Source organism: Scomber japonicus, chromosome 1, assembly GCF_027409825.1.
Source record: "Scomber japonicus isolate fScoJap1 chromosome 1, fScoJap1.pri, whole genome shotgun sequence".
Classification (NCBI taxonomy): domain Eukaryota; kingdom Metazoa; phylum Chordata; class Actinopteri; order Scombriformes; family Scombridae; genus Scomber; species Scomber japonicus.
The window spans coordinates 16,198,817-16,213,020 of NC_070578.1; the positions used below are offsets into that span (position 1 = coordinate 16,198,817).

Consider the following 14,204-nt stretch of genomic DNA (forward strand, 5'->3'; position numbering starts at 1 on the left):
TTTGGTTGTAAAACGATTTTTCATACTTTTGCATTTTGATAAAATGTTGGTTGACTCATTACATTCATTAGACTACAGAAAAATTAACTCATTAGGCACTACATTGTAATTAAGCATCATGTTTCATTTGAAAGACAGTCAACATGCTACAGTATAATTTCATTGGCAGCTGGTGCTTGGAAATTAGAGCACCTGTAGTTTTAGGCAGAAATACATAACTTTCTATATGTTTCAAATACAGCAAAGATGACAGAGTATCAACTGTGACATTTTTTAAGGTTGTTATTTATGCTATCAAAATGTCAATAACGTATAATAATAATGTGAAGTGCTACAACATTATATATATACAGCTTCCAAGGTTATATTGCCTACTTATGTGTAGGATGTCAAACTTGTCATTAAGTGTAATTAATGACAAATGCTATAATCAAGTGATAAAAACATTATTCATTGCAATGTTCATTCCTTCCTTTATGGATGCCAGTGTTTCCTGAAGAGATTCAAACTAGAGAAGAATAACAGCTGTTCATTGTATGACTAACAGAGAAACTCAGCTTGTCTTTTTGTCTCATGCACAATGTTTATGTGAGATGCTAGTTGTTTAGACGTTTACATAAGACTCCAGTTTTGTTGTTTAAAGCTGAATAATCTCAAACCCAGTTTTCAGGTTTTCATCATAACCCTTTTAATTAATTAGAATTTGAAAAAGATGTTTGCTATCATAAAGAAAACCTGGCTATATTTTGTTTACAACAAACAATCTGAACCTACAGCAGTATATAACGCTTACTGTGTTCAACTGGAAATGTGGAATATTGACTTTTTCTGATGACTTCTTATGACAGTTTAAATAAAAGCTAGAAGTACTTAGAATTGTTCTTTCCTAATGTGCCAGATGAGTTGTTACATAGAACCATCTGAGAAGTTGTCTTGAAAACTGTGGGCAGGTATTTAAAAAATATACTTGGAAAATATTTGTAAAGTAATCCTTATAGGAAGCTCGCTGATTGGTTAGAACCGCTGGTGGTGAGAAAGGTGTGGTTGAATCCAAATATGGACTTGTAAACTGGAAAAGGGTCACCCACTGTACTACATGACGTTTGACTTTACTACACAACCACCACCACCACCACTTTCATGTTTCATAGTTATGGCAGGCCTTGGCATGGAATGGCATGAACCCTAACTCTAACCATCCCACTCCTTATTCCTAAACCTAACCAAGTGAGTGTGTCATGTAGTAAATTGGGTGTGTGGTGTAGATACTGTGCGTCTGCAGATATACAGTACCTGTTTGACAGACTGCACCCTTGCAGACTTCAGTCACACATACTGTAACATGTTCACCATCATTATGTCAAGTCTGTGAGGACATCAGACGGCAAGGCTATAAAAGCCACTGATAGGCAGGCCTTAAGTCTGCTTCACTTGTTGCTGTGGAAAATTTGAGTGACAGCTATGTACACTGCAGCAATTTCCTATGATCCAATCATACAGGCGGTTACTCTCCGAGGAAGACAGGTGAGTTTGGCAGTGGTTGTGGAAAGTAAACATGATTACAATTGTTTTGTGAGCCCAAAACAATTGCTGAGGTGCTGATGATGATGACGATGATCATGATGATGATGATTAGTATTATTATTACAGCTATTTTAAAAGTTCCTACCATCTAGCCATTCTGGTATTTATTTTCTCTTGCTGCAGACATGGGCTCCATACACCAAACTGAACACAAACATACCAGTGTCGAAGACCTCAAATGACTCATTGAATCTCTGGAGCAGCTTTCAACACCTCTCTCTACCCGCATAGAGACAACAACTGGGTATACCACTTATAGCTTCTGATTTTTCTATACTGGCTTGCTACTGAAGTATCCTTTAAGGTCACAATTCAAGTAATGGCTGTTCCAAAATCCACTGTACATGTTATCATACACAGACAAGAACTGACATCAGAAAGGGCTAGGGTTACCTAAAAGTTTCAAAACTGGAACAAAATTATATTTAGCAAAATTAAGATTTAGCAAAGCTGTGGGAGCCACAGATGGATGCCACATTAGAATCAAGCCACCAAAATCCAATTGCATCACTTATTTCAGCTACAAACAATGGGCCAGATGCAAGAATATGTTCGTATTCTTCTTTTTAAATCTGTCGTACTTTTTTCGTGAGGTGGAATTTCCGAGTGTGCCACGTCGGATTCACCAAACACTCGTATCACCAGGAAAACAGTTGTAAATGACCTTTGTTAACATGATGATTCCCACCTGTTCTAAATGAATGCGCGTTCCTGAGAATAGTAAATTCATATGAATGACGCCCCCAAAATAGGGGAGACTGGGGACAGTTGCAACACTTTTTACATTACTCTCAGTTACTAGGCCCACCAAACCTTTACATATTAAACTTACACATTCTGAAGCTCAACTGCTGATGTTACACCTGCTGCCGGACTGCTGTCAGCACAGACCTGCTAACACCTGGGATGACAACACAGGGAAGCCGGCAGAAGAAGTTGGAGATGAGGGTAACAGTTCAACAGCTCGACGTGTCTGTGTCTTTTGTGCTGATAAACTACAGTAGGTTACATCACTTTGTAGTATCGTGCTTGGCTGTATTGTATCATACAGTGTTGATTGGTCTTGATACCCATGTGGAGGTGTTATATGTTCATTATCATATCTTGCTTATCTAGCATATGATGTCGTCACCTCCCCACCCCCCGGAAAAACTCGAGTTCCCCCAAAAGACATGATATTGTTGACACACTGCCATTAGACAATTAGACAGTATATAACAGTCATGTTTTATTGCTTTGGAGGACTACAGGTTGGTTGTGTGTGACACGTACAACAGGTCTGCATCACTCATAAATTTAGTTTGTACCTAAGAGAAAATACAAAATACGAGAAAATTGGTGAATGCGGCAAATCCTCGTAAATCACTCGTACGCATGGTTTAAGAATGAATCTGTGTGTGGTTCTTGCATCTGGCCCAATATTCCTAAATTCAAATGCAAGCAATATGCAACAAAGTGTTTTTGAACATCCTTTTCAATACATGGCACAGGCATTCTAAAACACAGCCCCACATATGTTATTTTTATTTGTCGATATTCCTTATGTTTCAGCAAGATAATTGAGGTAATCTTTTTTTCAACAATGGTGATAAACAATCATGATCAAAATGAAGGACAAAATCAAGGACACCTCTGTATTGTAAACGAAATAAATGACATGCCCTACAAAAACTAAAAAATGAGTAAATTATTTTTTTCAACAGTTTTGCCAAATGATATTAATTTATCCTGCTGCACTTGTCATTTCTGTTCTCTCCTCTCTTCCCAGTCCTCCAGCTGCCTTTGCCATTGGGTGCAGATGGTGATACCAGTGGTTCTAGTAGAGCTCTGGCAGTTCAGCTGTGGACGGCTCTGGACTGCAGTGTCCTTGATCAGAAGGACTTTCCGTATATTCTAAGGTATATCCCCTCACTCTGGCTAATACGTTTATTTGTTGTCTGCTATGTTTGTTTCCCATGGCACTGTGCATGGCAGGAAAGAGTTTGCAGCCTGCAGCTGTTGCTTCTCCACCCTCTGTTACCAGGCCAGTTTTTGGAAGAATGAATTCCTGTTGGCACTGACAAAATGGTAAGAAGAAATAAGGTTCCTTCTAATGAAACACCAGTGACATTCAGCAACCACCTCAATTGATTTTTAAGTGTGATAGGGCCGCCACCAAGCATACATCGAACAGGGTAGCAATATATAGCTATCTGCTCTTTAACCTGTATCTCCTTTTAAGGTTCTCCCATTTATTTTTGGCTTACTCACTAGACCCAAGACCATTTTGCTTCATTTCATTGAGGATTTTTCTAGAAAGGATCCACACAATTGCACAATAAAACAAGATGTAATTCTAGAGAAATTTAATTTGCATGTGAATGCATAATGAAACGTGACATTACACACTTGTTTTTTTGCATAATCCATCATCACATAACACCCTCAACAGAGGAATGCCTCACACCTATGAAAAGGTGGTCATATTATGAGTGAACAATATGATATCCAAACATTTCTACACAACCATATAGGCTACACACATTCAAATACATAAGTGTTTGTGAAAAAAGGGACAGGACTAAGACTAAATAAATTGGTTATTACAAGACCTTCTTGTATTGTTTGTCAGCCTATATTGGCATTAAACTGCACAGCGTTAATGGGGGAGGGTAGAATAATAAAATGCATTTTGATTACCTTATAGCTACTTCTACATATTTCTGTTTCATGATCTGAATATTACTCCAGACCTTCATAATTCAAGTAACATTTGAATACAGTCAATGATTTACACATTTATAAAGAGTTTCCTTCTTTGGGGGGGGGGGTCTGTCTGTGGATTTGCAGTACCTACATGACACACCTACTTGGTTAGGTTTAGGCATGAGTAGTCAGATGGTTAGGATTGGGGGTCAGGTGTGTGTTAGGGTTACAAAACATAGCATTGTCATTGTGGGCATGTTGTCATACGAAAGCACTACTGTACTCAGTTACATCTTCACAGAGCTGCTTGCATGGCTATACATTGTAATGGTCTTGTTTCTGTGAAGAACTGTGGTTTAAACCAGACCTTTCTCTTGTCAACAGCAGATTAAGTAGCAGAAAGTGTGATGCCACCATCCTTTTGAGTTATGTTTCCAAAATAGGAAAGTACAGTACTCACATAGTGTTGCAACATGTAACAGATCACAGAAACACCACATTGCAGTACATATTATACATAGATACCTATAGTCATATCTGTATTGCATTGTATACAGTCACCACAACATGCTGGTGAAAATGTATATTTAGAAATCCTGTTATGCCCTTAAAAAGAAATATTTTGGTGTCTTTGTCTGTGTGTCATACTTCAAGCCTTCTTCTTGTGGTTATTATTCAGCAGGCGTTTCAGTCGGTGTAGTAGACATCATAAGAATGACCTAAAGAGAAGAAAAACATATTAATGATTGACTTAGTTAATAAACGGCCCAGAGTCATGTTGCAACTTTGTTGAAGCTTAGCAAACATTTCTTTGAAGTTCTCTTTTCAACAATTATCATGCAATGAGTCCACAGTCCATTTGAAGAACAATAATACATCATGATGAAGATTTGACATTTTTAATGGGGGACTTGCTCAGCTCTCAGCACTGTCCCAAATATATTTGGAAGTGTTTTTTTTCTGTCCTCTACCTGGCTATTAGTGGAACGCAGGGCAGCCCCAGCCAGAATTGACATTACAATGAAAATAATTGCACCAACAAAACAGTAGAACACAAAGATGGCTTCCACGGTTATTCCCATGTCCTGGAAAAACACACATAGATACATATTTTCAAAATACATGACAAACATGTAGAAAAAAACACAATAGATTTTCATTAAATTTTGTATACACTTACTATCAGCCTATGGCCCAACTAAAATGAATTACAACTATAGATGATTATATTTTGTTGGCCATAATTTACAATATGTAGACCCAGTGTCTGAAATTAGATGAATAACTAAACATAAGAAGTCATGTTAATAACATGCAAAATTTGTGGCAGCTTGTATCCACAATCTCATTCTTACAGGGGGCAGTTCAGAGCAGAGTGGCTGCTCCTTTGCATTGAAAGGAGTCAGCTGAGGTGGTTTGGGCACCTGGTTAAGATGCCTCCTGGATGCATCCCTATAGAGGTGTTCCAGGCACACCCAACTGACCCCAGGGCAGACCCAGAGCACACTGGAGTGATTACATATCTCTTCTGGCCTGGGAATGCCTTGGGATCCACCAGCACCTGGAGGGTGTTGCCAGAATGAGAGGTGTCTGGGTCTCCTTACTCAGTCTGCCATCACAACCCAATCTTAAGTAAATGGCGAAAAATGGATGGATGGATGGAATGGATAACTGGCAAAATACATAACTTACTGGAACTACTGAAATAATTCATGTTTTCTGTTTTAAATTATTTCAATTTTATGTCACAATGCCAATTTTTATAATGGGCCATTTCATTTCATAATGCCACTTTTCATCACAAACTCTATGACAGTTAATAAAGACAAACAAGGAACTCTTTAGGTCTTAATAATTTAGCAAATTAATAAATAATTGTAATAGAGATGTGATCTACATTCATGAGGTATGTTTTACAAAGTAAAGAGAATAAAATTGGGGTAACATCTATTTTTTGATTTGTGATCAAAACTAGGAGAGACATGGCCACCAACAAAAGTAACAATTAATAATAAAAAATGATAATGACCTCGTAATCTGAGGCCCATGATGCTTCCTCAATTTCTGTTGAGTTGACTTCCAGGTACTCATCGTGCCTCATATAGTGCATGTGCACTATATGTGGCAGTTTGGTCATTATAGTCCAAAATGCCCCTAGTATAGTGACAATACTCAGAGCCAAGGACATGGTCACCTACATGTAAAAAACCAACAGAGAATGATAAAGTAGAAACAAACTCTAATATAAAGTGCCAGACACAGAAATTTACAGAACCTAATAGGATAAGTTCATACATTATATGGACAACATGGAAAGCAATGAAAATGGCCATGCAGTGTGTCCAATGCATTGTTTTATGACCACATAGCTGCAAAACTAATAACATTTCCAACCATCCTCAGCTGAACAGAAATGTTAGCTACTTTGTAATTATTCCAAAAAAAATGAACAAATGTTAGCATGCTAACATACTTAACTACGATGGTCAATATGTTGGAATTGTCATTGTGAGTATTCAGATATAAGATTTAGGTCAAAGCACCACTGATAGTATAGCCCCATTAGATCTGCAGCCAGGCTGTAGATTCACACATGCACATTCATTTATTTAAATTAATTTCTAATGAGGTCCTCTATAATAATAGGTCTTGGAAAACGTACCAGTATTGCTTAGAAATGTTACAATGCGGCTTACTTTTTTTTTGGTTGGGTTGTGCTCTGTCAGAATATATAGAAGCCCACACAAGATGTACTACAAGCGGAGAAAGAGAAAAGGTGTTATTATTAGTAATAATAATAATGGCTGTTTATACTGATGGGTAATTCTGTTTTTGTGCTACCAACCAGTGTTCCCAGCAGGAATCCAGGTGGGAAGACTGTTGTTATATGTCCAATAGTGTCTATTTGCAATGCAGCAGAAATAATGATGAAAGATACGCCCAAGACCAGCACAACGATCTGAGAGAAAATTAAAGAAACAACTTCTGGCATCATCTCATTGACTGTGACCATGGAAGTGTTATAATTGTTGTGACTTAAAGTGGGTTTCAAATCTGTGACCTTAGAAAATAATGTGTGTATGTCTCACGCCAATAATCTTGGGTTCACCCTTAATGAAGCGATGTAAAGGCTTGCTGCCCCCCACTGTGGTGCTTTGAAGACTTGCATTATTCCCACCTGGTCCACTCTCAAAGTAGATTTCAGATGTCATCTTCTAAACAAACAGACACAAGAATACATGGAAATTTAGTTGTATGTGCTGCACCCATGTTGCACAGTTGTGATTCTGCTACTCAGTTTTGTTTTTCACTGAATTCCTTTAAGATTAGCAGCAAATGAAAAAAAAACATACATACCTTTAGTTTCAGCAGATTTATGCTGCTAAGAACACTATTTGGTGATACATGAAATAGTGTTTCATGGCTCGTTGAAATAAGGAAACAATTTATCCTCAATAAAGAAATTAATCAAATCAAATCAAATAAACAATTTTTACACTTGTTTTTACATGTATTTGATTTCTTAGCATTAGTTGATTAGTTGTCTTTAGAACATTATGACTGACTTTTAAAAACTCCCAGTACTACATGCACTCAGTACCCTGATATCATGCTTGAGGAAATGCTTCTTCATGCCTTCATATTCCCTTACATGAAACAATGGTTATGACGTTTTGTAAAGCTTTAGCACACTGACAGTGTACATTGACATGTGAAACCATATGTGTGAAATGCAAAATGAAGAGCTAAGTGCAGCAAGACCATTATTAAATTAGTTCATTTGAAATGAGTGTGTGTGTGTGTGTGTGTGTGTGTGTGTCTGTACACTGTAAGACACTGCATTCTTACCCCTACAAGGACCTTTTAGTATAATACCTTTTCAACACCCCAATGTCAACATCACAAAAGTACTCACACATGTCTTTCATTTAAAAAGAACTTACAACTACAGCTCTCATGATTTTCTGACCAGATGTTAATGGCAAACTCATGGGATATGTTGTTGTAGACTTCTAAGAAAGTATTTGTCTTTTTAAACATGTTTTAAATTGATGTATTGAAATGTAACAGTCCAATACAGGCAGCAGTAAATACAAAGCATGCTTAGAGCACTGACAAACCCCCACAAACATGCTTCAACTTTTCTGAAAGAATGTTTATTTGAAAGCCCACACAGAGTTACCAGCGCTAGTAATGAAAGAAGTTGGAACTTGAAGATCTGTCTGTAACTGTAACATTAACATGTTGGAGGTAGCTCAATGTTACCTCCAACATGTTGAAGAAATCCTGAAGTTGACATCAAGAAAAACTGATAGTTATGTACTGAGGAAATGCAAAACATCTGTCTCAAAGAGGGAAAAATGTTTCCTGCACTCTGCTTAAGTTGCAGAGATTCAAATCATTTGGTATAATTTATCTGCTAGATGTTATGTTTCAGGCTACAATGCGGAACTGACCATTGTTACATATTAATATAAAGTGGAAAACTATTATTGTAATAGTGCCAAAATAAATTGTCAAATAAAACAGACCTTGTGCAGTTATGCGGTGCCTGCTGTAGTTCGGCGTTAGCTCGTCTTGTAATGACCCATTACGTTCCCATCTGTAGCAGAGTCACACTCACATCTGGAGCAGAGTAACAGTGATGTTTTGTGAACGATCAGTTAATTGTGAACATGTCCAGAGCTCTGTAATGTTTGCTTGTCGTAGCTTATGATTTAGAGCCATTGAAAGATTGGATTAATTTTTGTGGAGGTTTCTAGAGTCCTCAAAGAACAACAGGACAAATCTGTGTTGTTGTTTTCTCATGTTATAATACTGCATTTCATACGCATGAGCTACCTGATTCCTCAGATGTGGTGGAAATGTATTGCACAACAGGGACTTAAAGTTACAGGTTTTCTGATGGTTCCAAAGTATCTGAACGTTTAGTAATAAAGGAGCTTTATCTTGAAATATTAGGGAGTCTATCAAAGTGATGCTATCCTTTTCTGTAGGTGTCTTTAAAGTGGACCAATTGCATTGAAAAAGTTGTGTTTTTTCCTTTACTTTTACCTATGACCTAATGTGCTAACTAACGGTTAGTAGCACTGTATGTAGGATGGGCATTACAACAAGAAATGTTGACTATTTTGTATTAATTATTGCTTAACAGTATCTGGTGGATGTGTATGAGCTTGATTCAGGAAGTGGTGGGACGGGATCCTGAAACAACTAAATGGACAACAAAAAAACAACACAAGCAATTTTTTGTCTCAACAGTTCAAAAAATTCAACTCCTAAAAGAAAGACAAACTTCCCTTTACTCTAGAAAATACATAGGGGGAGGATGTGGGATGAGCCCTGTGTGTGTGTGTGTGTGTGTGTGTAGCACCACTTGGGGTTACAAGTCACAGGCTGAACTGGACGAAGATCCAGAGAAGGAATGTGATGAAATAGTTAGGGGAGAGAGGAAAAGAACAAGAAACGATTTCCTGTTTTTCCTTTGACCCAGCTGGGCTCTTCCCTCCTAAAACCTGGACTAGGGAGGACATTAGGACAAGAATTGATCAATTAAAGATATTTCCAATAGCAAGGGTTATTCTTGTTGAGCAAAGTATATTGGTTGTGACTGATACTGTATGTGTTTGCTAAAGCACTGGCACTGTTGGTCCAGTGATGGATGAACTTATAGTTGTCTGGTCTGACATAAACATGACCACAGAAATGACACAAAGAAATAACGCAAACAAAAAATTAAACAAGGAGGAAAGACAGTGTAACACATAGCAGCAATTACCTTTGGGTTTATTGACAAATGTGTTCATTGTACAGCTTCATTCAAACTACATTGTTAATAATGGCTTGCACTGCACACTGTTGGTTAGGCTGCTGCTTAGTGTTCAAAACAGACAGACAGACTGAATAACTAGTCAAGAGTTTTAATACATCTTTCACAGAAAGAATTAAGTGATAATCATCAAAAAGATGATTTAATCAAAACATTTAAGAAGTGCATTGCTGTATTATCTCATGTTTGACTTCCATATCTCACAAATAAGATCTTATAATTAGTACATTTTTAAACCATAATGACCACCAATAAGTGACATCTGATGTCAAAGCCTCAAACTGTCATAATAACAGTTTTATCCCATTATCATGCAACCTTTTTCTCATAATTATGAGATACAGTAGCCATATATTCTCTTCTTGTTTCTATAGCAATGTACTTTCCTACAAATATGAGGTGACAATACAATGATCATTACATCAACAGACTGTAAATATGCATTTTAACATTACAATAGCAACAGCATGCTTCCTGCTCTTTTCCTCTCATAGAAATTACACTGAATCCCCGAAAGGCATATGAACATCAACAGTTACAGATTAAATTAGACGTTAATTCCTGATTAGTTCTCCTTTAGGTAAAGTCAATCACAGTACAGCATCAGACAGTGCTATCCTATTTACATACAGTATATGACAGTATGAAAAACTCAATCAATCAGAGGGCTTGTTAACAATATTCTGAGATATTGATTTAACTTTTTTCCCAAATATAGGACACATTAATATCAGCGTACAAATATCACTATTCAAATACAATGAAATGTCTAAGCTGCTTTCAGCCATACTGATTTGGTTTAACATGAACAGTGGAGGGTTTTTGTAGCTTGAAGGTGCTCTAGTTTATTCTTAAACAAACGTACCACTACTTTCAAAATTACTGTAATTTGAACTCATTACAGTACTGCTACTAGCTGTCTTGTTGCCTATGATAAACCAAAGACACCAAAAGAAACAAAAGTACTTCAGATTGATAGATGACATTGCATAAATAAAATACTATATGTCCATCTATTGCTTTAGTGGTCACATGTGAAACTGCCACCTTGCATTTAAATGAGCACCACAAAAGAAGTATTTTAGACAATGAGTTCGCTCTCAAATCATTAACATAGGGTTAGTTTTCTTTTAAAAAGTTCACTTCATATGGTCACCAAAAATAATAAAGATATTCAGTATTTACAGTGGTCTTCCCCGTTTTTGAAAGTTATACATGAGATACAAATAAACAGACAGGCTTCCATTGCCCATAAATGCAGTGCAGTAGAAGTTATTTGATCAATGAAAGATATACATTTGATAATCAATGAAAATAATACATACAAACAACACAAAAGTAGATGTGTTTGTGAAGAGAAAACCTTACAGCATCTGAACATATCATAGAGTAGTGCTGTATAGAAAAGTATTCGCAGTAACATTATATAACTGAACATATACGATCATAGCCCTGTTCAAACTTAAAATTGCATTGATGAGCATTAGACATTAGAGTAACATACACTGTGAGTGATTTACACTACATTCTAGCATATCATTGGAATTAATGTATTTGCACATATACAAACAGACAGAAGAAAGAAGTTAATTGCATTGCGCTGCATTTTTCTTGATTATGGTCACTGAACACTAATTAGAAGATGTGCCAGAGCCACATCTTTCACAGTAGCACAGTCAAATGACCACATACATTTAGCTTTAGGACCTGCAAAGTAGTTTGACACAGAAGATGCCTGGATCTGTGTTGTTTTTGCATTTTCTGGACAGTTTTACTGTAATGTAATGTAATGTGGTGTAAAGTGTACTTGAGGTCAGAACATATTATAACAACCCTCCTTGCCTACTATAGGCTTTGTCACTATCTAGTATCTAGATTTCATCAAAAGTTGTTTCTTATATAATTTACATAGATGGGCCCTTACATTTCAGTCAACTTTTCCCAATGACCAGGGCAACTGAGGATATTATTTTAAGATAGTTGCATATTTCAGGGCAGAATTCAATGTGAAACTATTTATCTGGTGATACTAGTAGGGATATATAAGATACCAGCCTATGTAAGCCATATTGGTACATTCATCCCCCCAAAAATAATTTTCACTCTGTCGCAAACAGTATGTGCTCTATGTGCCAGCTTTTCCAACCACCAATTTAAATGTAGAGTAGTGTGGGAAAGAGCAAATAATTACCTGCCATCAACTTAATCACATACAGTGAGGGGCATTTAATTCACATTATGTTCTGCAGGGCTATGCATTGTTTAAGAAATACCATTGCAAATTTTACTTGTGTGTGTGAGTGAGTACACTTCTAAATGTGTGATTTACAAGTCTTTGATTCTGTGTTTGCCCCTCTTTAGGCAGTACAATCTCACTCACCAAGTGACTGTTGAAATGAAAAGTTTATGTTTATCTTCTTTTTCTCTGACACAGCACTCTTGTTTTTAATAAACCCCCAGGTTTCCTATTTTTTCATTTTTGTACTGCTTTTGAAGTCGTTGTCCCTCAGTTAGTTTTTTATCCTCTTAAACACCCCAGTAGATATAAATATGGCTTCCTACCTTGGAGAATTATAGTGTGTTCTTGCTGTTCAATAATGGCACAGTGATTTGGGTTTGTGGGATAACTGAAAATACATTCATCCACTTTGGATCAGTAGTCATAGATATTTATCTGAAGTCTCTGAGCTTTAAAGGACCTGCAGAGCATGTATCATGTCTAGTGTTTTAGTTGTTTCCCCACAGAGTTCTTGGATGAGCCTTTTCTGAAATCAGTTGATAAAATGCAACATCTTCACTCCTAATCTGAGCTGCAGGATTCACAATGAATCACATAACCACTGACCACAATGTGGTGCCTGACCGCGATGTGGAGACCAGCTGGATTTAGCAGGGTTTTCTCAGCTTGTTTCAAGGTGCTGTAGGTCTTCTTCTTCCTGGCTGGTGCCATCAGGAAGTTGTTTGCTCCAGTAATTGCACTGGTTAAAGGTGTCAGTACAGGGGAAGTCTGCTCCATCATCTCGGAGTAGGACTGGGAAGACATGGTCTACCATCTCACATAGACGCCCATAGCTGAGAGACATATTTACAATTTTTACTGCACCAAACCAAGAATTCAAAAAACATGTGTCCAGAGTCAGATTACATGGATGTAAATCAAGAAAAACACAGAGCATATAGCTTACGAGGAAATGTTGGTTTTGGCATGTTCCTGTACCAGCTCCCCCTTTGGATTGACAGTGAAAATCCTGTTCAGAGAAACACCCACCTCCTTGTAGGAATACACATCCTGGAATCACACACCAAAAAATAGTCAGCATTGCCATTAACAAGAATAAGAGTTATGTGATGAAAATATAACAAATAACTAGATTTCATGTAATACATAGTCTTCATTATCAGCACATTTGCATTTTAAAAACAACATGCCACAAAACTGACATGAAGAGCCAAAATGATTTCAATAAAGTCGTGAAATTCACTTTTATAATATTGTTTAAAATCTGTTTGTGTGTGTGCAGTAGTTTCACCGTAGCTCTGTTGCCAAAAGCAGCGTAGAAAGGCTCAGTGTTTGGGTAGAAAAGGTGTTTGATGTCTGAAAGACACTCAATCTTAAACCTCTCTGGTTTCTTCTCTATCACCTCCCTGCACAAAACAGAATGTCAAACACATTTTAAAACCTACAAAATGCAAAACTTTCATCATCATTTTTCTTTAGCTTTTATGTACTATATATCTGTGTATTTAGAGTTTTGAAAGGTCACAACTTAGCAATGCAGGTTTATTTCAGCCCCTAGGGATTCATTCAAAATTTCATCCAAATTAAAACATTAAAATCACTGAACTGGAGTTACAATATTTTATATCTTTTGAAAAATGCGACTGTTTTTCAGTTTGGTTTCATGGCTTCAAGTCAATATGAATTCTAATACCTGTGCAAGGCAGAAAATAGACTGCTGGGGCTAAGCAGCACTGGACCCACTGGCAGCATGGTTCCTCTCTCATTGACCCAGTGCAGGTAGCCTCGCGTCATATCAGCCATGCCAATGGCCCTTGCAGAGCAGTACATGAATTTATATCCATTCCTGTGACAGAGAAAGGGAGC

The 14,204-nt window shown here is 37.1% G+C and overlaps 2 protein-coding genes across 6 annotated transcripts in view; both read right to left on the reverse strand.

Annotated features, from left to right (window-relative positions):
• Nucleotides 1-4,398: 4,398 nt before the first annotated feature.
• LOC128360198 (membrane-spanning 4-domains subfamily A member 15-like) lies at nt 4,399-8,959 on the reverse strand. Of its 3 annotated transcripts, none has more exons than XM_053320583.1 (7): nt 8,802-8,959; nt 7,379-7,484; nt 7,115-7,228; nt 6,966-7,022; nt 6,299-6,463; nt 5,241-5,354; nt 4,399-4,988 (listed from the first exon to the last, which is right to left on the reverse strand). In XM_053320583.1, the coding sequence occupies exons 2-7, from the start codon at nt 7,436-7,438 to the stop codon at nt 4,941-4,943; spliced, it is 558 nt and encodes a 185-aa protein (XP_053176558.1). In that variant the 5' UTR covers nt 7,439-7,484; nt 8,802-8,959; the 3' UTR covers nt 4,399-4,940. The 3 variants fall into 3 exon arrangements, with proteins under 3 accessions (XP_053176558.1, XP_053176550.1, XP_053176568.1); XM_053320575.1 differs by having other exon boundaries at nt 7,359-7,484; nt 8,802-8,958; XM_053320593.1 differs by lacking the exon at nt 5,241-5,354 and having other exon boundaries at nt 7,359-7,484.
• A 3,554-nt stretch (nt 8,960-12,513) lies between these two features.
• Nucleotides 12,514-14,204, reverse strand: part of lpin1a (lipin 1a) — a 77,582-nt gene continuing 75,891 nt past the window's right edge. For all 3 annotated transcript variants that reach the window (XM_053315880.1, XM_053315896.1, XM_053315888.1), the window contains 4 exons: nt 14,032-14,184; nt 13,630-13,744; nt 13,285-13,388; nt 12,514-13,171 (listed from right to left, as the gene is read on the reverse strand). In XM_053315880.1, coding sequence (XP_053171855.1) covers nt 13,000-13,171; nt 13,285-13,388; nt 13,630-13,744; nt 14,032-14,184 — 544 coding nt within the window. In that variant the 3' untranslated portion in view covers nt 12,514-12,999. The remainder of the gene's footprint in view (nt 13,172-13,284; nt 13,389-13,629; nt 13,745-14,031; nt 14,185-14,204) is intronic.